This window comes from Sycon ciliatum, chromosome 13 (assembly GCF_964019385.1).
Source record: "Sycon ciliatum chromosome 13, ocSycCili1.1, whole genome shotgun sequence".
NCBI classification, from domain to species: Eukaryota; Metazoa; Porifera; class Calcarea; order Leucosolenida; family Sycettidae; genus Sycon; species Sycon ciliatum.
Window position 1 is genome coordinate 22,368,869 of NC_088655.1, and position 24,558 is coordinate 22,393,426.

At 46.9% G+C, this 24,558-nt stretch overlaps 1 protein-coding gene across 1 annotated transcript; it reads left to right on the plus strand.

Annotated features, from left to right (window-relative positions):
- Positions 1-1,794: 1,794 nt before the first annotated feature.
- LOC135829768 (mucin-2-like) lies at positions 1,795-24,376 on the plus strand. Its single transcript, XM_065342153.1, has 11 exons — positions 1,795-2,321; positions 8,970-9,110; positions 10,779-10,880; positions 12,284-12,417; positions 15,239-15,302; positions 16,270-17,166; positions 18,925-19,103; positions 20,205-20,300; positions 21,531-21,644; positions 23,646-23,759; positions 24,157-24,376. Exons 1-11 carry the CDS (start codon positions 2,222-2,224, stop codon positions 24,244-24,246), a joined length of 2,031 nt encoding a protein of 676 aa, XP_065198225.1. The 5' UTR covers positions 1,795-2,221; the 3' UTR covers positions 24,247-24,376.
- The last annotated feature ends 182 nt before the right edge of the window (positions 24,377-24,558 follow it).

Genomic DNA, 24,558 nt, shown 5'->3' on the forward strand with positions numbered 1-24,558 from the left:
TTTTGGGGATTTCAGGGGGTGTCGACCGTTGGGCGGTTCAATCGCCAGTTGAGTCATCTTTCCAAAATTCCTTTTGAGTCTCTCTCCCCTCTCCCGGGGAGACCCACGTGACCAGTTTTGGCAGTGAGCAACAAGTACAAGTACAAGTGTGTGTGTGTGTGTGTGTGTGTGTGTGTGTTTGTGTGTGTTTGTGTGCATGTGTGTGTCTATAATTATAATGTGTGTGTTTGTGTGTATATGTATATTATGTGTGTTCTATGTGCGCAAGAGGTACACAAAAAGGAAGTATATAGGGCTGTTTTTTGTTGTAACTCAGAGTTTCATGGCAAAAACCAATCATCAGACAACTCTGAGTTGCAACAAAAAACAGCCCTATATACTTCCTTTTGTGTACCTCTTGCGTACTACGCTCTGCCCATTCCGGGCATTTGAGCACTATTGCAGGTTAAGGCGCACACCCTCTGTGTGTTCTATGTGTGTGTGTGTGTTCTGTGTGTGTGTGTGTGTGTGTGTGTGTGTGTGTGTGTCACAAGTGAGTTATGGCTGTGGATTACCATGTTAGAGAACAGTAGATAATAGACAGTGAGTGCGTTCGATTCTGCACGCGAATCAATTCCTGAATCGATTCATGAATCGATTCAGGAATCGATTTGCGCTATTCACATCACCCAATGTGAATAGGGGGAATGGATTCCGAATCGATTCCATGATCCAGGGCTCATGACATGAAAATCGAACGACTTTAATGCATGCGAATGGATTCATGAATCGATTCAAGTGCATAATCGAACGCATCCATTGAGTGAGTGAGGTCTTGATCTGAAAGGGAAAGTAGCTCAATCCAGATGAAGGCGACATCAGACGGAGATGATCAGTGTATGACACCATTGATAATTGAACAGAACGAAGCGCCTTTGTTACGGGCCACCTTCCCCTTTCCGTGAAGCACTGCATTGACTGAAACTTTGTAAACAATAATCGTTTCGTGTATCAATATTTTCTCGACGTTCAGGGATTGCCTCAGTTTCAGGAATCTTTATGACTTCGAAGTAAATTTTACGCATGGCTCCAATACCGGATACAAATACAACAAAAAAACGTTCCAGAAAGCAGTTGTGACCTAAACAACTTCAAGCATACATATTGTAAGGTGTAGCACCTAGAGAATATTCTGTGCATGTAGCTCAAAGTCATCAGGCTGAAATGTGAATGATACAGTTCATGAACTTGTACAGCCCCTAGCGGATTATGTTGGCATAATTTCTGACGGTCGGCATAACCTTACGATGCTGGCTGAAGACTAATGCTCGGTCCAGGAATGTTTAGGCATGTTACAGGAAATAACCTGGTGATTGTTACCCCTTATTGGCATAATTCCAGCATAATGTAGCATAATCACTGGCATAATTTGGGCGTAATGGAAAGCATAATTCAGCAATTTACCGAGCATAGTCCGCCAAGGGCTCGTAGTGTAGGATTAGTGCAGTTGTACAGGTTAGGCACCGGCGGATAATGCCGGCAGAAAAATTGGCAAACAATTCGGTACTTTTTCTGGTAAGTTTCATGCATGTTTGGTATTTAGATAAAGAAATCAGTGGAGCAGAATTCGAGGAATTGCTCGCCATAAGGTTTGTATGGTTCTGCCAATTTCACTGCTTTTCGAGAAGAATCTGCCACCTTTTCGAGCATTATCTGCATATGCCTAGTACAGGTCCTGGGTAAAAAAAAACTCTTACATCATGGTCGTGTTTCTTTGCTTCACTTTTCACACTAGCTCCACGCGAGGACTTTCACGCCGCAGACGCTCGCAGGCTGTCGGTCGACATAGGTGCACAGGGAGAACCACTGAAAATCACACCAACACGGCAACGGGGTGGCAAACCACCTCCTCTGTAACATCTAGCACCCCTCATCCGCGTAGTCTACTACCGCTATCACCATCAACTGCACTGGATCAATATTAGCCGTCCTGTGCAAAGACTTAGGTGCAAGTCGTCCACAATTGACTTTTCGAAAGGCGACAATAGCGGTCAGTGTTAGCGCAGTGGGAGTTCGTTGTTGATGTCATCACTAACTTGAGAACCAATACTATCTGACAGCAGCATCCAAACGCCGACTAGTTCCAGAATAATTGTGCTCTGAAATTTGTCGAGTCTCTCAGTTCGTCCACTCCAAAATATTTCAGTTTTAGACTTCGTCAGTCTTGTTCCACTGCACAACGATGCGAGGAAGTTCGCCAGGGTGTACTCCAGGAACATGGATGGCTCCCAGCTTGCGCGTCGTCTGCCTGCTGGCTCTGTACTTCCCGATATCGATGGCAGGTAAGAAATTGTGCTTGTTAGTGCGCATAATAATTATCGTCTTTTCCTGTATTCTGTGCTTATGTGCATGCGTGCATATGCATACTGATGTATGGAGTATGGTCCCACATTCCTGTGTTGTGCACGCATCGGCAGTGTGTGTGTGTGCAGGTTACACGAATGACGTCATGGCTCTTGCCCTTGACGTAGTGCAGGGTATGACTATCAGGGCTACAGTAAAACCTGTAACTAAAGACCACCGTGACTAGCGACCAGCCTGGTACTACAGTAAAACCTGTAACTAAAGACCACTGTGACTAGCGACCAGCCTGGTACTACAGTAAAACCTGTAACTAAAGACCACCTTGACTAGCGACCAGCCTGGTACTACAGTAAAACCTGTAACTAAAGACCACCGTGACTAGCGACCAGCCTGGTACTACAGTAAAACCTGTAACTAAAGACCACTGTGACTAGCGACCAGCCTGGTACTACAGTAAAACCTGTAACTAAAGACCACCGTGACTAGCGACCAGCCTGGTACTACAGTAAAACCTGTAACTAAAGACCACCGTGACTTGCGACCAGCCTGCTACTACAGTAAAACCTGTAACTAAAGACCACCGTGACTAGCGACCAGCCTGGTACTACAGTAAAACCTGTAACTAAAGACCACTGTGACTAGCAATCAGCCTGGTACTACAGTAAAACCTGTAACTAAAGACCACCGTGACTAGCGACCAGCCTGGTACTACAGTAAAACCTGAAACTAAAGACCACCGTGACTAGCGACCAGCCTGGTACTACAGTAAAACCTGTAACTAAAGACCACCGTGACTAGCGACCAGCCTGGTACTACAGTAAAACCTGTAACTAAAGTCCACCGTGACTAGCGACCAGCCTGGTACTACAGTAAAACCTGTAACTAAAGACCACTGTGACTAGCGACCAGCCTGGTACTACAGTAAAACCTGTAACTAAAGACCACCGTGACTAGCGACCAGCCTGGTACTACAGTAAAACCTGTAACTAAAGACCACCGTGACTTGCGACCAGCCTGCTACTACAGTAAAACCTGTAACTAAAGACCACCGTGACTAGCGACCAGCCTGGTACTACAGTAAAACCTGTAACTAAAGACCACTGTGACTAGCAATCAGCCTGGTACTACAGTAAAACCTGTAACTAAAGACCACCGTGACTAGCGACCAGCCTGGTACTACAGTAAAACCTGAAACTAAAGACCACCGTGACTAGCGACCAGCCTGGTACTACAGTAAAACCTGTAACTAAAGACCACTGTGACTAGCAATCAGCCTGGTACTACAGTAAAACCTGTGACTAAAGACCACCGTGACTAGCGACCAGCCTGGTACTACAGTAAAACCTGTAACTAAAGTCCACCGTGACTAGCGACCAGCCTGGTACTACAGTAAAACCTGTAACTAAATACCACCGTGACTAGCGACCAGCCTGGTACTACAGTAAAACCTGTAACTAAAGACCACCGTGACTAGCGACCAGCCTGGTACTACAGTAAAACCTGTAACTAAAGACCACCGCGACAAGCGACCAGCCTGGTTCTACAGTAAAACCTGTAAGTAAAGACCACCGTGACTAGCGACCAGCCTGGTACTACAGTAAAACCTGTAACTAAAGACCACTGTGACTAGCGACCAGCCTGGTACTACAGTAAAACCTGTAACTAAAGACCACCGTGACTAGCGACCAGCCTGGTACTACAGTAAAACCTGTAACTAAAGACCACCGTGACTAGCGACCAGCCTGGTACTACAGTAAAACCTGTAACTAAAGACCACCGCGACTAGCGACCAGCCTGGTACTACAGTAAAACCTGTAACTAAAGACCACCTTGACTAGCGACCAGCCTGGTACTACAGTAAAGCCTGTAACTAAAGACCACCGTGACTAACGTCCAGCCTGGTGCTGCAGACCACTTTGCCAAGCACGGACTGTCTCACGTTAGTAGGAGCCGTGGTTGGCTCTGGCCATTCCGGCAAGAAGGCAGATATGCCTGTTCCATTGGTGAATAAAAATAAAAATACCATACCATACATACCATACGTGAAGATACCATACATTCATAATAATATTATGATTGTGCGATGCAAACCTCTAACTAAGGACCACCTGCCACTAAAGACCGTTTTCTCTGGCCCCAAGGGTTGGTCGGTAGTCACAGGTTTTACTGTAGTTGAATGCAGCAATCAAACATGTACAGTATAATAGCTATATGGCCCCCCCCCCACCCCCACCCCCCCCCCCCTGCCCCACCATCAAGTCGGGTTTCAGGTACCCTGGAAGCTCATACATTACACCAAAAATCACACTCGCACAAGGGGTTTGTGTACCAACAACCATCAGAACGAGGTCTGTCTCGTTGTTCAGGAGACGGCCAATCAGTGGCGTTGCCGCCAAGTATTTTATCAGAGTTTAAAGCCCGCCCAATCGTAATTTTACTACTCTTTGATGAGATGAGGGGTATGTGTACCGACCACCATTATGCTTAGTTGACTGATGCCTGGTGGTTTGTACTGACGGTGTACAGCCAGCAGCAGTGTATCGTATTGTATTGGATTTATTTAAAAGGATTCTCCAAAAGCAAATGGATGCTTATCACGGAAATTTCCTACATAAATAGAGCAAGGCTACTATCAGGATCAGTTTGCCAATGCGGAAGGTCAGCCAAGACAAACATGGAGAGTGATTAACCAGGTATCAGGCAGAACACGGACCCACACTGCTCCTCAATGCCCCCCGGATGAAATCGGCCAAGTGTTTGCGGACATCGTCACCGATGCGACTCGCCCAAAGGTGCTGTCCATCCCCTCTGGTCCGCATGCAAGTACTGATCTCTGCTGTTTCAAGCCAGTATCCATCGCATGTGTACGCAAGTTGCTCAGCAGTGTAGATACGACAAAGTCCACGGGCAGTGATGGCGTACCTGCTCTTGTACTAGCAGCATGCTCTGACCTCTTAGCTCCATCAGTAACTCTCATCTTCAACAAGTCACTTTCCGAAGGGAGATTTCCACTATCCATGAAACTTGCAAATATCACCCCTGTGTACAAGAGCGGCGACCCTACTAAGGCCACCAATTTCAGGCCTGTTTCTCTGTTGCCGATTATCTCAAAGATCCTTGAGCGCATCGTACATTCGCAACTCACTGAATTCTTGACCACCCACAGCCTCTACCCAGATTGCCAGTTCGGATTCCGGAAACAGCACTCAACAGAGGATGCTGTTGTGATGGCATCAGAGGCCTTTGCCAATGCCAAAGACTCCGGACTATCAACTTGCGCCGCCTTTGTTGACATGTCGAAGGCATTCGACAAGGTTCAACATGGCACCCTCATCCGCGACCTCTTCAGTATTGGTGTTGGTGGAAGTGCGCTGAATTGGCTGGCAGACTACTTAAGTGACCGGCAGCAAAGAGTTGTCATTGGGAACCAGCACAGCAAGGTATTCCAGCCCAGCAGTGGTGTGCCCCAGGGTTCCGTACTTGGTCCTCTGCTGTTTGTCCTCTATGTCCGTGGTGTGGCAGCTGAAGTGCAACCGTATGGTGTGCGGACAGTTCAGTTCGCAGATGACATCATGCTCTATATTAGTAGCAGGGACAAACATCAGCTGGAACGCAATATGTCTTCTGCAGTTACACACCTGGCCAGATGGCTTGCCAGCAGGAACCTGGTACTAAACGAGAGTAAAACCCAGATTTTGTTCATCCCTGCCCATCGTTCTGTGAATCCTCGTGTCAGCGTTATGTGCTCTGGAGTTCAGCTGGCACAAGTAGAATCCGCAAAGTATCTTGGTGTCCACATGGACCAAGATCTAAAGTGGACCACAATGGTCAACCAGATCGCCAAGCGAGCTGCCTGTAAAATAGCTGTCCTGTTTAGAAACAGGCGCTGCATACCCCTCCCGTGCCGCATCACATACCTGAAGTCCCTGATCCTTCCTGACTTCCTGTATGCTAGCAACTGTTTCTCTGCTGGCCTCACCTCACATCAGCTCGAGCGCCTAGAGCGGCTACTCAAGCGCGCAGTCCGCTGTGTTTACAACGCTCCATTTGCATCACCATCTGCGCCGCTGTATTGCCAATTGCGATTGCACTCGCTAGAAGTTATGTACTGCCACAAGCTGCTTGGCTACACTTGGCGCTGCCTTCAGGGTAAATGCAGCACATTGCTTACCGATATGTTCAGTCCTCTTAATGCCGGCCGTGCTACACGTAGTCAGGGAAATCGAGCACTTAAATTTCCAGTCACTAAGACATCCGCTGGCACACATTCTGCCTCATTCCAATGTGTATCACTGTGGAACAGGCTCCAGCCCGACATCAGGAAAATCCCACAGTACCACCGATTCATGCGATCCCTCCCAGCACATGCTGCTTTTCAGTAATGCCACTGCCCGCTGTACTATTATTTCCTTTACTGGCCTAACTGGCCTTAACAAAGTAATACTTTACTACCCACTCTACTCAGTGTCATTACCTTCATTGGCCTTTTATAATTTATTCTCCTTTTTAGTCGATATCATGTAATTAGGCAAATTTGCCTGTTTGTTCTTCGACTCTAAATAAACAAACAAACAAAAAAACAAAACAAGGAAAATGGGGAAATGAGGGAGAGGAGAGGGGAAGATGAAGCATGGGAAGAAGGGAAACAAGTACCTAAATATCGAGGTATAAAAGCAGTGTCCACTGTCTCTGACTAGCACAACAAATTCACAGAAGCGAACATGAAATGCACTGCACGAACTGTCATTGGGCGGTATTTTGAATGAAATCCATGTAGCCAGCAAAGAACAAGAGCTGAATACACTGGTACTGCATGTAGCGCAAGAAGAACGATGCAGCGAAACCTCGTTAATAATAATAATAGTTACAGTTCGCATGTCACTCATGGAAGGATCCATGGGCTTAACGCATCTGTCAACGAAATCCAGGCAGAAGAGCCGACAAAAGGCATCTCATTATTGTTAGAACGTATCGCAGTAAGAACAACTACGCAAGCGCAGCACATTTTTCCACAAGCATCAGCCATTCTTTCTTGTCTAGAGCCGGTTCAAAACAGTCAGAAATATCAATATTGGCGTTCTTTAGATCACTTTTAATATTGTCAATCCATCTGAGATGGGGTCGGCCACGTGGGCGCTTGATGTCCCGGGTATTAATTGCCATCTCCAGTGCTTGGTAGGACGCTGAGTTACGTCCTTCGCGAACAACATGGCCCAGCCAGAGCCGCCGACGTCTGCGACAGGTAGTGCTGACTGGGCCTTGTCGCGTTGAGGCGTACACCTTGGCATTCGACATGTGACAAAACCTCGTTAAGAAGAAGACAAAGTTTCGCTTTAGAAGAGGCTGCAGTCATAACTCTCTTCCATAAATATCCGTGTATTCAGTGCTAGAGGTGAACGTTCGAATAGGTTACCTCCATTTAATGGGAGTTAAAGATAAGTTGATTCTCTATTTCAAGGTGTAGAACGTTTGTCGATGCATGAGTAGGTACATGCAGCTGAATGTTTGTACTGCAAATAACAAAGTACATGCATATAGCTCATCCAGCCACCCTCGATCCCAGATCCCCGTCACAGGTAACAGCTATTCAAAAAGAAAATGATTTCTTGGTTACTTTTTCGAATGTGATGTAGTGCTTGTGTGGACGTTTGCGGGGGCTATATTTATAAAGAACGGTTCGTGAGTTCGTCAAGCGAAGAGTACAGTGTGTCAGAATGTTCCTCTGGCCTCCATTGGGGTTCGTTTCAGCCACAAGTATTCACTGGGTGTAACTATGGATAATCTCGTTGTTCCGAACAAATGCAATCAGTCCCTTGGTGTTCATTCTAAAGAGATTTCACTCTACTTGAAAAGGTGTACTATTAAACTGGAAAGTTTAACGACCAAAAAGTATAAAGTTTTTGTAATTGTGGCATGATCACGTGAAGAAAGTTTAACGATGGCTACCTGGCCACCCATCTGTATGCGCATCTTTACACAGACATCTAGCGATGAGGTTTTTTTTCGAATAACGAAAAAAAAAAGGTCGTTGAAACGTTAGACTTTGTGACTCGTTAAACTTTCCGGTTTTACAGTAGCAATCTCATTCACTGTTTGTGAGAACCTGTCCTATGGGCAGGTGAGAAGGCATCTCTGCCTGTTCATTTGGTGAAGTAAAATAAACAACAACAACTTAGTTCAGGGAACCATACCTGTCCTCAAAGGGTAACTAGCAGCTTTTTGCCTGTTCATCAATAAAGTAATTCCACCTCCAGCAAACGCGCTCTCCGGCCGACCTCACACACCAGCAACATGACTCCAAGTTGTTGTTGTTTATTTTACTTCATCAAATGAACAGGCAGAGATGCCTTCTCACCTGTCCATAGGACAGGTTCTCACAGAATGTCGAAGGGATAATATGCAAGGGAAAACAAGAAATGATAGTAATATAAGACAGAAAGGACCAAAAGAAGAAAAGGAAAAATTATATGACTCCAAGTTGTAGATATGTAGATACTCACAAATAGTTTTTCCTCCGTACAGCGCTGTTTCGACCACTATGGGAAATGTAACTGTGCCATGCATGCACTGAGTGATCGTGTTTCTTTTCTGAACTGCTCAAACCTTTCTGCTGTTGTCTGCACCAGTTTCGTTGGTTCCCGAAGCAAATGGAAACTGCAAAGTGTCTAACGAAGATTCTATCCCCGTAAAAATTCTTCTCAAAAATGAAAATGGGCAATTAACGTGGAGTGGGGCGTCCCCTCACGAGGAATGGTCTCAGGTACCAGGTGAGACTAAGTTTATTTCGAATTCCTGTGGCTATGCAGAAGACGTTTCTTCAGCAACGTCTGGTGCTAGCCAGGGTCTACACAGCTTTAATTCCGTTTGTTTGTTTGTTTGTGTCTGACGATGTCGGCATGCCCGGTGCTATCCCGTACACGTCCCGTACCATCAAAGACAGCTGTCCACCTTATTCAAATAGGGCTTTCAACTGCCAGATCATAACGTGAAGCAACTTCGAAGAATGTGTATTGCGGGAACGAATGCAGAGCGGGTTCGAACGCCATGTAATGTCTTGAAAAATAGGAGAAATGAACAAGTTATAACATCCCTATGCTTTTTTTTGCCTCGGTCATCAAGGTTGTAGACGGTGTAGTATTATCGCAATATTGCTCGAATGTTTTTGGGTGTGCTGCCGGGAATGTATCAGCGCAGAAGGCGTCGGCAGGAGTGCCTACACAGAGAGTAGAAGATGCCTGCGAAAGGCTAAGAAACAACGGAGCAAGTTTCCCGTCGTTTGGAGACTCGCGGACTTCGTGAAAAGATGCGTCGACAGCAAGAGACCACTGAACAGGCATCCAGTCGGCAGGAGAAAAGAAGTAATCATGCCCGAACTTGTTCGGTGTGCGGTGACTGCGGTCCGTAGGCATAGGGCCGTCGCATTGTCGTTCGAATGTTTTTGGGTGTGCTGCCAATGGGCCGGGAATGTAAAGATCGGGTGGATTGCTGTGTTTTAATAGGCGCATTTGTTGTTTAAAGAGAATGCTGAGATCGTTAACAGATGACAATGAGGGAGTCCAATAACAGCTTGGGCGACAGTGTTGAAGCTCTGAGTAGACGGCGTCGGCAGGTGTGACTACACAGAGAGTAGAAGATGGAAGAAGAGAGGTCCCGCCGCCTGGAGAGTCGCCCTATTAAAACTGATCGGCTCTATCATTTTTCTCAAGGTTTGGAGACTCCACTGTAGCCAATACTTGAATCCATACATCCTGCACACAACCTTGCACACACACTCTCTAACGGTCTCTAGGCTACACTGCATTTGATATACATTAGCTCAAATTTTCGGGCAAGGCCCGGAAATTTGATCTAATGTATATCAATTGCAGTGTAGCCTAGAGACCGTTAGAGAGTGTGTGTACAAGGTGTGTGTACAGGATGTATGGCGACATCATTGTATTGCAAAAACGTTTCCATCAGATCGAATAACATTCTTGAAGAGCTAGGCAAACACAACCGTAGCGTAGGGCACTGAGATTTCAAGCTCTCTCGTTCTCTCTTATACTGTGCTGAAACACTCCACCGCTTCACATTGCGCTGATTGGCCCACATTCACAACACAACGCTACTAGTAGCGAGGAAATTCGTTCTTGGGTAGATGAGTGCAAGAGCCCTATGTGAAGTGGTGGAGTGTTTCAAGATTTCGAATGGCTGTGCCTAGTCTATATTGGGTGATGTCTAGGGGATATCACCGCATGCCTCTATGCATACCACCAGATAATCCATGAGTCTCTGATGAGCCGCACTTCTCACGTTCTGTCGCCAATATTCGACACCTGTCGATGTCCAGTCACAGTCCGTGTTTGTGGAGAGCATTGATCCAGCGGCAGCCAGACCTGCTGTGCATGCCTACACCCCTGTCCTGCTGCGCCTTCAATCTTGTGTTGTGTATTCAGGTGACCGTACTAAATCAGCGACCTATAGATCCCTTCAGATATCTACGGCTGAAGAGGACAGGAACTGCGATATCTCATTCGTACCTTTCATCAGCATACTCGGTAAGCTGAAATAATGCCTCCCCCCAGCTCAGAAATTCACAAATGTACGCTGCGTACACAAGCGGCCCCAAAATATTGTACACCGGAGCGCCCCATTTACCTTGAAATTACAGCCAGGGAAAGGAAAGTCTTACAGCAGAGTGTAACGAAGTGTGTACTGTGTGAGAACTCTCGCGTCCCAAGGTCACACTTAGCGTTTTTTCTTGTGGAGTTTGTGTCCGCTCGAACGTAGATTGAGTACGGATTGACTGCAAATGCCACGCAGTGTGTGTACAAGATTTGTATCGTATGACCTATGGCGTACTAGACAGGACACCACCTCCACAATATGGCCAAGAAAGGACAAGTTGGTGGGGAGAGCTTGCGGTACTTCATGGTACAGTCAGACCTCGCTTATCCGATCCTCTTATATCCGGATCCCTCACCATCCGCGAGAAAATCGTTGGTTATCGATTTACAGCATGTACCATGCATTCATACTGTATGTGTTTTCGATTATCCAGTTCCCTCGCCTATCCGGATATTTTTTTCTGTGGGAAACCAATGTGTGCGGTTAAGCGAGGTCTGACTGTAATACCCGTTATAAACTTATCTGAAAACAGTTTATCTTTTCCATGATGGCCAATGGCCAACAAGCTAGATTGTCTAGTAGTCAGGCCTTCACGCTGTGGCGCTAACATGTAGCAGTTCCAGATTTGTTATTGGCACATTTTTCTTGTTGCCAGAAAGTTGCCCTTTCTCTCCACCTAATTCGTTCTCCTTCCTTGGCAAAATTATTCTGCCAGCGTTAGTTCAACTGGTGTAAATCACAAGATTGCGTTGTAAGACCGCCCGGAACAATTAGGGGAAGTCTTTGTGCTCCGCCCATACAACACAGCAACAACGACAGAGTTGCATAGCCAGTGGCTGGCAATGGCGAAGACCCTAAAAAGTAAAACTCACAACCTGTAGCGAAAAATGCATTTTCTTTCTTGTTTCTTGGCAACAACAAACTTCATGGCAGAATGTCCCCTGACCGCTCGATCTATTTCTTATCGAGTAAGCAACGAGTAATCGATATAATCGTTTTAGCACTAGTTTCACCCCCTTCCGTCCATGCGCCCACTTAAGCGCAAACAATACTCGCACACACTCACACAAGCACTCCCCCCCCCCCCACCCCCACCCCCCCACACACACACCAACAAACACAAACACAGAAACACACGCACGCACACCGAAACACACACAGACACACAAACACGCACACAATCACGCGTGTGCGCACACAGACACAGACACAGACACACAGACATATGCACACGCGCGCATGCACACACACATGGATGCTGGGCTACTCTTCATTCTATAGTAATAGCTTTGCTAATAAGAATGACAATGCTCTTCTGCGTTCTGTTTTGCAGGCGGCGATATTAATATTACCCTAGAGTTTGGTCCATCTGCACACATTCACCCAATATGGAATTGCTCAGACTCGGGTTGTCCTTTCTTCGCTACAATAAACAGGAACTTTAGACTCACCTCAAACCAATTCTCAGTAAGGATCCCTTTATAGTATACGGTATACTGTAAAAGCCAGTATTCTAACGAGGCGCATATATAACGATTTCCCAAAATTGACTAGTTTACGTGTACCAAAGGTAACGATTCTCACTGATTCTCAACGCTCAATAGGACAGTGTATGTGTCGATTTCTGTATAACGATTTCTATTTTAACGACAGACTCCTCCTCGTTAACTCGTTAGAGTTAGCACTTTGTTATTATATATGGCTTTTACAGTAAGCACAAATAGAAGCCCCGGGGCTCTTGTTTTCCAGAATACACATGGAGAGGGGGGGGGGGGGCTATATTCGAGAGAGGGCTCTATTGGAGAGGGGTCTTTATTTTTTAATGATAGCTTGCATGCCGTCCTACCGGTAGGACCCAAGAAATCGTGCTGCAAAAGTGCGCTTGGTTGAGAAATTTCTTGAAACAATTGTTGAGGTGAGGTCTTTGTCAGGCAAAGTAATGGCGAAAAATGCAAGGCTATGTCCAGTGCATTGCATACGCGCAACCATCAATTGCTTCACATTATCACTAATGAGCAGGACATGCAGTGACGGCACTCAATCGTTGTATGGCAGGTACCCATGGCTGCAGTTTGTGTGCAATAAGTGCACCATATTGCACGTGCAGACTGTATGGTTCATGTACTGCACTGCATCGTACGGACTTTGCTCGCTCAATTATAGCCCCGGGATTTTTTACGAGACGGGGCTTTATTATTTCGATTCCCTCTCTCTATTTAAATGGGAACTCTCTTCAAAGGGGGCTTGTATTCGAGCGCGTACGGTATTATCGTTGATGCTGTTACCACGAGCTGAATTCTAGCCATTAAACGTGTGTTATCCCGTTCAGAATCTGGCCTATATCTAGCGAGGGAATGTCAGCAGTGAACATAGCACTCTGCATTCCAGGAGCCAGGGACTTTACCTACCTTCTCCATAGACCTAGTGCATGTACGTAGTGGCAAATCCAGGCAACACAATATCATGCAAAGAGACGTCGTCGAGAGGTTTTAGCAATTTTTAAAATTCATTCTATGGGGAGGGACATTTCTCCGAGTTGTAGTTATAGATATCGTCAGCGACTACAGTAAAACCTATCAAGGCGACCACTCGGATAATGCGACCACTCGGATAATGCGACCACTCGGATAATGCGACCACTCGGATAATGCGACCACTGCAACCAGGACGGCCAGGGATGCCAACTCCACAGGTAAAATGGCACTGGATAATAAGGAGACCATCTGGGAACAGTGACCACCTTTTGAACGTCCCTTGAGCGGTCGCCTTCGACTAGTTTCAATGTATAGCTTTTATAACAACAACAAACCACGCTTTGCGTGGGACTCGGCTAGAAACCGAGTTTTCCGCACCGGCAGGAATGCCTCCACCCTCAAGGATGAAGGCCCGGATGCAGCTTTTACAGGCCATGGGAGGTGAGTAGATCACACCCACCACCAAAAGTGGTAAAAGCCCGAAAACCCTATTCGCTGCATCCATGCTTCGGCCACGACTTGCCAGTTACCGTAGCTGTGGGTTGCAGCACCCTGGAAAAAATCTTTCCGCTTCCCAGCATAGAAAATATGCCGGCAATGCATTTCTAAAAGCTGCTTTGGCTTTGGGCAGATATGCTGCCTCCTCTACTCCATAAAGAACCACTTGAGAAGAAGTGCATCACTTGTAACGGAAATAGCCCCAGGTATAGCAATTTTTACGTAAATGGCATCCTAGAGTGAAAATCTAACCGGTCGTGGAGTTATGTACACAGCTATAGTGGTTTGGAATTTTTTGGGGAAAGTATGCATCATATTTTACAAGTACAGTACTTTTCCGGTTCTAAGTTTGCTGTTTATGACCTAAAATCCGATTTTAATAAAGCGTAGTTGACTTACAACTGGGATTGAACCGCTATTGATCATCTTGATATAGAACCGGTATATCGAGGTCCAAAGTATCAATTTGGGTCGACTTATAACCGAGGTCGTCTTAACCGCAAAGTTTACGGTAAGCCATGCCGGGTGACACTCGTCTCCGGAAAAGCATAACTCCCCTGATCCTGTTATACACTAAGTTAACAGTCAGTATAGGCAGGAGTCTTAATTTTAAGTTTTCAGCGGTCTACCTGGACAAGACGAGCAAGTCGCAAGGCCATGGATACAACACATACACCCGGAACACACTGATGTCCCGTTTGACTTGCGATGTAAAAATAGGAACACATACGAAAAGAGGTACAATTAGTCTTGGTTTGAGGGAAAGACGCAAACAGGAAAAAATACAATTAGAGTGGGCAAATTCGCCCGGGAGGTTAAGGATTATCTGAACCTGCTCAAACCAATGCCTTGCGCGAACATCAGGCAATTTGGAGAATTTCTTTTTGGGCAATCATTGATTTTATCTGTCAAGGACACTAACAAATTCTGAAAAACATTTGGATTTCAGTATGAAAAGTTGGCATGGGAAAAGCAATTTGATAAGAGCAATATTAGTAGTACGACTGATGCAGACATGACCACACAACATAATAACAACATTGTAGATTTGTGATATACTTCTTTACACCAGTATTCCTCCATCTGCGGACGGAACTGTTTCATCCTTTGTGGACTGATCTGCGCAGCACAGAGAAAATGAGGCCAAACCTGAGAGCAATGACACATTTATTTCCAAGCCAGATTTAAGGAAGGCGTGAACGTACCTTGCCAGACTGCTCAAACTGACAAGTCAGTGAGCTCTGCATATCGCAAACAAACCAGTATTCCAAAATCTGGATTTCCGGGTTTCATTTCATTGTGTTCTGCATCGACAGATCCGTGTTGAAGGCACGGAAGCCGAAACAGATGTATCAGAGATGAAAATCAGGTGCTGCCCAGGTAGGTTAACATCTCGTACTCATGCATGTCATGCTGTGCTCTCTCTCTACCCCCCCCCCCCCCCCCTCTCTCCCTCCCTCCCTCCCTCCCTTCTCGCCCCAGCTGCTGCTGAGCGCCTTGAATATACACAACTTGATTATGAGAGTATGTAGTTTATTTTATTGCCAATGACAATTCAATGCCCCTACGACCAATATGGTTATTGGTGATACATGCATGCACATACTTTTAAAAGAGATCCTAAGTAAAAGCGTGATAACGTCAACTTTTTTGATTATGAGTGTACGTGGTTCATTCTATTGCCAATGATAATTCCATGCCCCTACGACCAATATGGTTATGGTTATGGTTAAAGGTTGGTTTGGTTTGGTTTTTATTATTTCAGTTCGTTGTCTCAACAGTACAAAGTAGAAATATCGAGAGGGAAGAATGGAAGGTGGTACATGCATGTATCTACTTTTAAAAGAGATCCTAAGCAAAAGCGTGATAACGTCAACTTTTACGGTACTCATTCCCAGCTGTGAAAAAAAAGCGTTACAGAAGTAGGACTAACGGGCCGACGTTCGAGATGGTAAATCTGCAAAGAAAAACCCCAAAACCCCAAAGTGTGTTGTGAGTGGCGGGAGATAATTAGATTGAGACCGGGGTCGAGATCCCTTACTCTTGTGATTTTTAGCTTTTGTTTGTTGAGTTTCGGCTTTCAGTTGACAAATTTAGAGGGAGAAAGGCGCGAAGCAGAGGACGCAGGCATTTGTTTAGTGCTGATCGTGTATATGTACCAGCATTGAAAAATGGTGCACTCTCTGAAATTGGGTTTACTTGATTGGTGTCTCATCTGTAATGGCCGATTAATAAAAAAAATTAAAAAGCCTGGGGCACTCTTCAACCGAGCATGGTGTTTTTAGCTACTTGACCAATTTAGAGTGCAAGGTTTCTTACCATGGCCTCTTTCCCTGTCCTTTTCCAGACACGGAGAATGCAGCTACTACGGCCCCCTCTGCTCTGGCCTCACCTCCTGTCAATGATCCGATCACAGTAAAAGTGCCACCAATGACTGAACCAGCTCCGGAAGAAGCCCCAACAACCACCACACCAACCACTACACCAACTACAACACCAACCACCACACCGACAACCACACCGACAACCACACCGACAACCACACCGACAACCATCCCGGCAACTACACCGACAACCACACCAACAACTACCCCGACAACTACACCAACCACCACACCGACTACCACACCAACCACCACACCAACTACCACACCGACAACCACACCGACAACTACACCGACAACCACACCAACCACTACACCAACAACCATACCAACCACTACACCACCTACCACACCAACCACGACACCGACCACCACGCCGACAACCACACCAACCACTACACCAACCCCAACACCAACCGCAGCACCTAAAAACAACCCGGCACAACCCGCAACCCCTATAAATCCGAATCCGACGCTTAGTCCCACACCGAAGAGAGCAGATGGTTCCACTGCGCTTGCACACAGTCCGCCACCTTACTCTTCCACTCAACAGCCTACGGAAAACACGGCAACCAACGGCAGCGCGCAAACTGACAGCGACTCTGCGGGGCGAGGCAGGAATACGAAGAAAAACCTTGGTGTGATTATCGGCGGAACTGGTGCTGGCATATGTCTTCTCCTGGCCTTGGCCGCAGTGGCAGCAATCTTGACCAAGAGAAAGAAACGGCAAGGCGCTATCACCCTAGACACCAAGACGAAACCGCTCACTGCCGCAATGCCCAAGACATCCGTGCAGGTCTCCAACCAGTACAACATGGTGTGTATATCCCCGTCCGTCAACACCTTCATCAATGGTGCACGTAAGTTGAGCAACTGCTTTGAACATTTCCGCACCCGGCCCAGTTCTTACTTTAAAAATTAAAAAAATTCACGGTTCGCGTTAGACTTGGCTAGAGGCAGGGCCGGAGGCGGCTTCCGCGGAGCGGTGCGGCCGAAGGCCATCTTTAAGGGGGTCTGGGGGTCGTGGCCCAGAAAATTTGTGCAATTTATACGGCAAATCCTGCACTCTGGGCGACTCTCCGTACAAAATCATACATCGAAACATTTTCTCCCCGGTTTTGGACGTTCCACGTGGACCGACTTTTTGGAAAGTTGGTACGGCCATGGCCATGCCGGCCATACCAGTGGCGCCACCCTGTGAGGGCGAGTCTTTCGCATCCATAGGGACGCTACCACACTCTGCGGATGAAGGCGCACATGCAGTTCCAAAAACTGGTGGGAGGTGAGTAGATCAGACCCACCACAAAGTGGTCAAAGACCGAAAATCCCATTCGCTGCATCCATGCTTCCCTCGAGCCAGGTCACGAGTTCCCAATTAACTGTGGGTCGCGGCACGGCTGGAAAAATCCTTCCGCTTCCAAAGTTGTTGCTATATTGCTATTCAAATCCAGGTCGTGAGAAGGTACACGTTGTTAGGGTGGTACAATCGTCCACCTGAAGTACAATTTACTCGTGGTGCTGGGGTGCCTCCTCTGGACATGTTTTGAAATTTGGCACGCAGTTCATTGCATTTTTCGATTCACGGGATACCTGGGGTAGATAGTGGCACAATAGACTGGACACCATAGTCACCGCAGCGTGTGCGACTCCCCTGAATTCCTAGCCCGAGTGAGGAATGCAGCAAAGCAGCTTGAGTCCAGCTGCTTGTGCCCATACTGTGCACAATGTGGCCTTGCCTGTATGCGTTCAAGGCTGTAGCATCTGTTATGGTACGTGTGTGTGTCTCCCACTGTGTATGTGTGTGTGTGTGTGTGTGTGTGTGTGTGTGTGTGTATGTGTGTGTGTGTGTGTGTGTGTGTTTGTCCCATATGGTGCAGTGGTATGTGCAGTCGATTTCCAATCGAGAGGTTGCGGGTTCAATTCCCGACGAATATGGTCGCACACGTCTTTCTTCTCTTTCTCGGACTCTTTCTGACTTTTCTTTCATTCTCTTGGGTGGTTACCAACAGCCAGTGTGTGCCGGAGTATGTGGTGTAGTGTGTGTGTGGAAAAAAAGGAAAAATGGAAAAATGAAAAATAGGGATTCACTGGCCAGAAAAAAGTCACTTCAAACAGCCGTGTGGTGGATACCAGGCTAAAAAATAGTGGCGGTCAATTCATCAGCCTTGCAAGCTGTTGAATGGTGTAATCCCAGCACAAGTTGCTATGTCTAACATAGCTGTTCGCTATCATCGCTTCCGCGATGGGCATGTCTGAGGTCTGAGGTGTGTGTGTGTTTGTGTGTGTGTGTGTGCGTGCATGTGCACGCATATGTGTGTGTTCATGTGTGTGTGTGTGTGTGTGTGTGTGTGTGTGTGTGTGTGTGTGTGTGTGTGTGTGTGTGTGTGTGTGTGTGTGTGTGTGTGTGTGTGTGTGTGTGTTCATGTGTTTATGCGTGCTGGTGGGGGAGTGAGTGAGCATGTGTGTGCAGGTCCATGTGTGTCTGAGTATGTGTTTTGACTTTTTGTGCATATGTGTTCATCTGCGTTTATGTGTGTGCGCGCGCGTGCGTGTGTGTGTGTCTGTGTGTGTGTTTGTGTGTGTGTAAATGTGCATATGTTTTTCTTCCGCAATGGAAGAGGAACAAGATACATTTGGCCTAACTGAATACACTAATGAGATCTATCAAGGCATCGACGACATGAAAAGTCCTGAACAAGGTTTCAGTGATGTCTTGCACACCCAATCTTCCCTGACACCTGGCAGCGCTAGCAACGGCAGCAGTGTCTCCTTCTTGAGGCCTTCGTCACCAAATCAGGTGAGGGATGTTTTTTTTCCGTCGAAGATGAAAAAATCCTCGTGACTTCGATTAAGCTACCAGTTCTGCTATTTTGAGCTGTGAGGAATCGAGTGATAGTGGCTCCATGTAAGACTCACGTGTTCATGCACACAATGTCTCTTATCTGGATGGCTCAGATATGGGCACATCTCCCTACCACTCCACATCCTGATTGGTTTCCATTGCACCAAAACTCTTGTGCGCAGTAACTCACTTGAAAGTGGCTTGTTTTGGCAACTGGAATCTCGGCTTCTGGCAACTGAGATCCTGGTCAGTACAGTGCACATGTAAGCGCACACGGAGCTTAGAGTCTATTGGCGCAAATGCCCCATTCCCAGATGCACCTTGCCAGCTGTTCACCTGTGAGCAAGTCAGCTAGCCCAGCCAAGACAGGGTGGGAATGATTAGATGTGCCCCTCCTCCAGTGTATAAAATTCGGTTTCTCAGCTTCAAATTGTTTGCCCGTGCATCAACCTGCATACTGAGTCACAACCAAGCACAACAGCTACAGACATGCAGTGTGTGCAGGCCTGCTGCACAAGAAGAAAGACAATAATTATTGTTATTTGCGCACATGTTTGTATTATGGTTTTGCCTGTGGGTGCTGGAGTGATCACATTTGCCTTCCCACCAGCCCCAGCTGGGATGTCACATGACTGAGAAGAGCTCATGCACAAGCTACCGATTTAAAAGCTTGCTTTGAACAAAGTGTTGAGCTCTGTCTGATCCTCGATCCGTGTGCGTTTACATTGTAATTGAGCACAGAACTGAACAACCTGTCATATCCTGTATGCTTGCATACAGCACTGTCAGTCCCGAAGAACGGGGGGGGGGAAGGGGGGGGCTCTTATCCAAGGCCGTTCCTGCGTTCATGGGCTACGGTGTATGGACAGTTGAGTCACTGTGTATTCATTGGTATGCGTGCTTGGTGAATATCTAGCCTGGTTGTTCTTCAGCACCAGACAGTGTTCTACAGACCACTTTGCTTACTGTTGAATCGTGCAGTCGTCTTTCAAGCTGCCCTAGCTGCCAACAATTGTGAAAGATGTTTGTTGTTTACTCGTATTTATAAAACCACAGATTGAGAATCGAAGAAGGGTGAAAAGTGTGCAGTCCTGTCGCGGCAGCAGTCAACCAAGACCAACCACGTGTTCACTGCCTGTTGAAAGGCGGACGGTAAGCCCTACAATTAGCAGTTTGTCGTGTCCTTTTTTCCTCTTTCTTAGTGTTGTTTCCCTCCTCTGACTAATAGCAAGGATCGTTTCATTTGTAAAATAAAATAAAAAAGCCTTCGGCCCACAAAGAGGAGCTGCATTTGTTTGAAGACAAGGGCGTGTTTTCTTCATTGCTTTTGTGAAAATGCATCTTCGCATTATTCTTCTGGTATCATGAAAAAGGCCTAGGCTGTCAGGTTGCAATTTGAGTGGTACTTCAATCAGGGCATGCTATGCAGAAGGCACGTTCCTGCTTGAGAGGTTGGTCTCTACCCGTGCATAGAGCTGTCGGGAACGCGGAGATGCAACGCACAATTCTGACATCAGCGTCATTGTGCATATAGTTAACCCTATGTTTGCCGGACCCTGTACCAAACAGAATCCTGTATGCTCGAACAAACTTTCATACACCACCGTGCTGCGGATCGAACGTGCATCCCTGGATCAAGGGGGTTCCTGTCATGCTAGGGCAGTTTTCGCTGCACCACGGGCGTACGGTTATGGCAGGTTTTTACGGTATGTGTAAAATCCCTATAATGGCTGCCGATTGAAAATTGTATTGAAATTGTATAGGTTTGTGACGAAGAGAGCCATTTCATTTGTGAAGGCGTAGTCCGTTTCCCTGACAATGTGATGAAATGGCTACTGCATTGCTTTTGAACCTTTTAAAGAAATGGTACACATAGACCAGCAGGGTTTTGCCATTGAAAATATTGTAGGGGGGAGGGGGGCATGGGGAAGCAAACAGTCCACCCATTTCCATTTCCATGCACCGCTAACTGTGATTGCCTTGTCGTACAAAATGCAACGTAAGGGTGCAGCGAGCACCCGAAATGATCGATGTGTGATCGCATTTTGGTTGTGTAAACTCGAGACCACAACAAAATGAAAAAATTGTAGGGTGGTGCGCTATCAAAGTGTGTGTGTGTGTGTGTGTGTGTGTGTGTGTGTGTGTGTGTGTGTGTGTGTGTGTGTGTGTGTGTGTGTGTGTGTGTGTGTGTGCATGTGCGAGCGTGTGTGCGTGCGTGTATCATACGGTGGTGGTGGTGGTGGTGGTGGTGGTGGTGTGTGTGTGTGTGTATGTGTGTGTTTGTGTGTATGTGTGTGTGTGTGTGTGTGTGTGTGTGTGTGTGTGTGTGTGTGTGCGTGTGTGTGCGCGCGTACTATTGCTGCATGCCTGTACTCATTGCAGAGTCAGCCGGAAATTTTCTACGAGGATACGTCCAACGGACCCCATATTGACGAGCACTCTGCCTATTCTATCTACTCACCCTGGGGGGATGAACATGATATCACTGATAGTGGGGTGAGTTTGATGTGATCCAGCAGGTAACCATGTGATCCAGCAGGTAACCATGTGATCCAGCAGGTAACCATGTGATCCAGCAGGTAACCATGCTGTATAGCAATTATTTTCGGTGATACTGACTGTAAACTGCTCAATATTCGCGTCACTAAATTTTCGCGATCTCTTAGAACCGGCGAGTTTGCGATGGCAAGAGTTCGCGAAGCACCGGGGCCACCTACATACACCCACTGTTGAAGTTTGATTTCGCGATGGTTAATATTCGCGTGACGCTCTTCTCGCGAAAATTATTATTATTATTATGTGCTTGTTCGCGTAGACATCAGCATGGCCTGCAGCTGCATTAATGGGCATGCAAATCATGCAAACCAGCCAAAAATGTTCGCATAAGCCACTTCGAATAGATACAAAAGACCATAACAGTTTCAGAAAAAGAAGAAATATGCGAAAAGAAGACAAAAACTAGGGTGCCGACACCACTCGGGCACAGATGCCCACCCAACCGCTTCGGTCAGCAGCAAGGGCACGGAACGCCTCCAGATCGACTTTGCTTGACAAGGAAAGTCCAATCCGCTTGGCATCATCTTGTAGTAGCGTTGGTAGTGTGTGTCTTGGTCGTCCCCTCCAGCCTGCTGGACGAGGCTCTGCGAAGTACGCTCCCATGGCCAGTGATGGCGGGGAGTCAGCCGGGAGCCGGAGGACGTGCCCAAAGAGCCTCCACCTAGCTCTCAAGATGATAATGCCGAGAGGAACCGTGCCGGTACGCTCATAGAGCCTCTCGTTCTAATCCGATTCGGGAACACAATGCCGATTAGCGCCCGCAGCTGTTTTCGGTGGAAGGCCTCAATACGGCTCAGCTGCTGTTTCGTTGGTGCCCATGTTGCACAATTGTAGCAGAGTACAGGGAGTACAAAGGCATTATAGAGCCGGATGCGGAGATCCTCCGAAACTAGCGACCTACGGATCCACAGCGAAAATAGCAAGCATTAATCTGTCGCAAATATTAGTCAGTTTACAGTAGTTAAGTTTCGGTAGTTTCGGTAAAAGAAGCTAGGCACCTACATCAGGCACCTACATCAGGCACCTACATCAGGCACCTACATCAGGCACCTACATCAGGCACCTACATCAGGCACCTACATCAGGCACCTACATCAGGCACCTACATCAGGCACCTACATCAGGCACCTACATCAGGCACCTACATCAGGCACCTACATCAGGCACCTACATCAGGCACCTACATCAGGCACCTACATCAGGCGCGTGCCCCGTATGGGTTCCTGGGTGCCCGGAACCCCCCTTTTTTCGCTCAAAATGCAGGATTTTGCTTCATTTTTTGAAAATGTTCCCCGGGGAGGGCCCCCCCTTGAAGTGCACCGGCGCACGAGCCTGTACATGTACATTCAGATCACACGGCAAATGGTGCTAACACGCTAGAGTACAGGCCGCATGTGAAGTGTAGCTGTGATTCAAGCAGTGACTGATCAATGTTTTACTCAGCTTTTTTTAAAACTTAGTAGCAGTGGTGAGGCTTCCTGCAGTTTCTTTCTTTTTTAACTCGGGGAATTGTATGTTGCTCCCTGCATGGGAGCGCCGGACTGTTCGATGAACTTCTCGTGTGCTCTAGATGGCAGTCGTGAGTCAGTCAAGTGAGAATTCAAGTCGGCAGGAATAGTGCGAGCTCCTATGCAGGGAGCAACACACAATTCCCCCAGTATCTCCGAAGTCGCACCAACCTCTTCTTTTTTTGATCACCGTGGAAACTGAATTATCCACTTCTCCCCTTGCATGTTACGAATCACTAGATTACGCAAGAGTTCAGGGGAATCCCCTTCCCCATTCTCTTCACTGCTTCCCTGCGCTCCGACTCGGTAGCTGTTTGGAATGGGAATGAACTACAAAAGCAAGGCCATTGGGCTGGCACAAAGCTACAATAAGCATCACAGTTCTTCTCCTTGGAATTGATTCTGTGCATCGCTTGTGCTGATCTACCCACAGGGAAGTCTCGGCAGTCCCTTTGAAGCGAGTCCCTTTGAAGATGGAGACCCTCTGTACGATGGAGTTGCCATACCAAGGCCTGGAGTAGACGATACGTTTGGACAACCACCCACGGTAGGTCATCACTCCATTTATTCAATCTAAATTTCATTTTGCAAGTTTGGGGAATGCCAGATACTTTTAAATGTACGTGGACTTCAGACATAGTTGACATTTTACAGTTCCCTCAAACTTTGACAGTCGGCCTGTACCTTTTTTTGTGTTTTCAAGACATGATTAGCGTTTCGGTTTCTTGCAGAAATGGGGTTTTAGCCTCGCAGCGTAGGCTGGTATTTATTTCAATTTACTACACTCTATGCACAGTTGAGTCACCATACATACATTGGTATGTTGTGCTTGGTGAAATCCTACCTTGTTCATTCTTTGGCGCTCCGTTCTTCGGCGCCCGGCAGTACCTTTAGGTTCTCAGTAGGTGAAGATGACAAGTCGTGACATTTCTCTTTCCCTGCAGATGGACTCCCCTACATCTGGCACATTCAGGAAATCTAGACAGCAGACGTTTCTCGTAGAAGTCTTACACGGTCGTCATGCGAATAGCTAATAAGACAGTGGTCAATCGGCAGACATCAGAGAGCTGCAACGTCCCGGCTTTGGACTTTTTGTTGAGTCATGTTGTTCTCCTTGTTCTGCTACTGCCTTGCCTCTATCCCTCTCTCTCTCTTTCACTATATAACTTGTCTCTCTCTTCCTCTCTCTCTCTCCTCTCTTTCACTATATAACTGTCTCTCTCTCCCTCTCTTTCACTATATAACTGTCTCTCTCTCCCTCTCTTTCACTATATAACTGTCTCTCTCTCTCTCTCTCTCTCTCTCTCTCTCTCTCTCTCTCTCTCTCCTCTCTCTCTCTCTCTCTC

Coding starts and splice junctions, on each gene's coding strand:
- LOC135829768 (XM_065342153.1), top strand. CDS start 2,222: ATGCGAGGAAGTTCGCCAGGGTGTACTCCAGGAACATGGATGGCTCCC. Junction 17,167..18,924: donor CACCTTCATCAATGGTGCAC/GTAAGTTGAGCA, acceptor CCGCAATGGAAG/AGGAACAAGATACATTTGGC. Junction 19,104..20,204: donor GGCCTTCGTCACCAAATCAG/GTGAGGGATGTT, acceptor ATAAAACCACAG/ATTGAGAATCGAAGAAGGGT.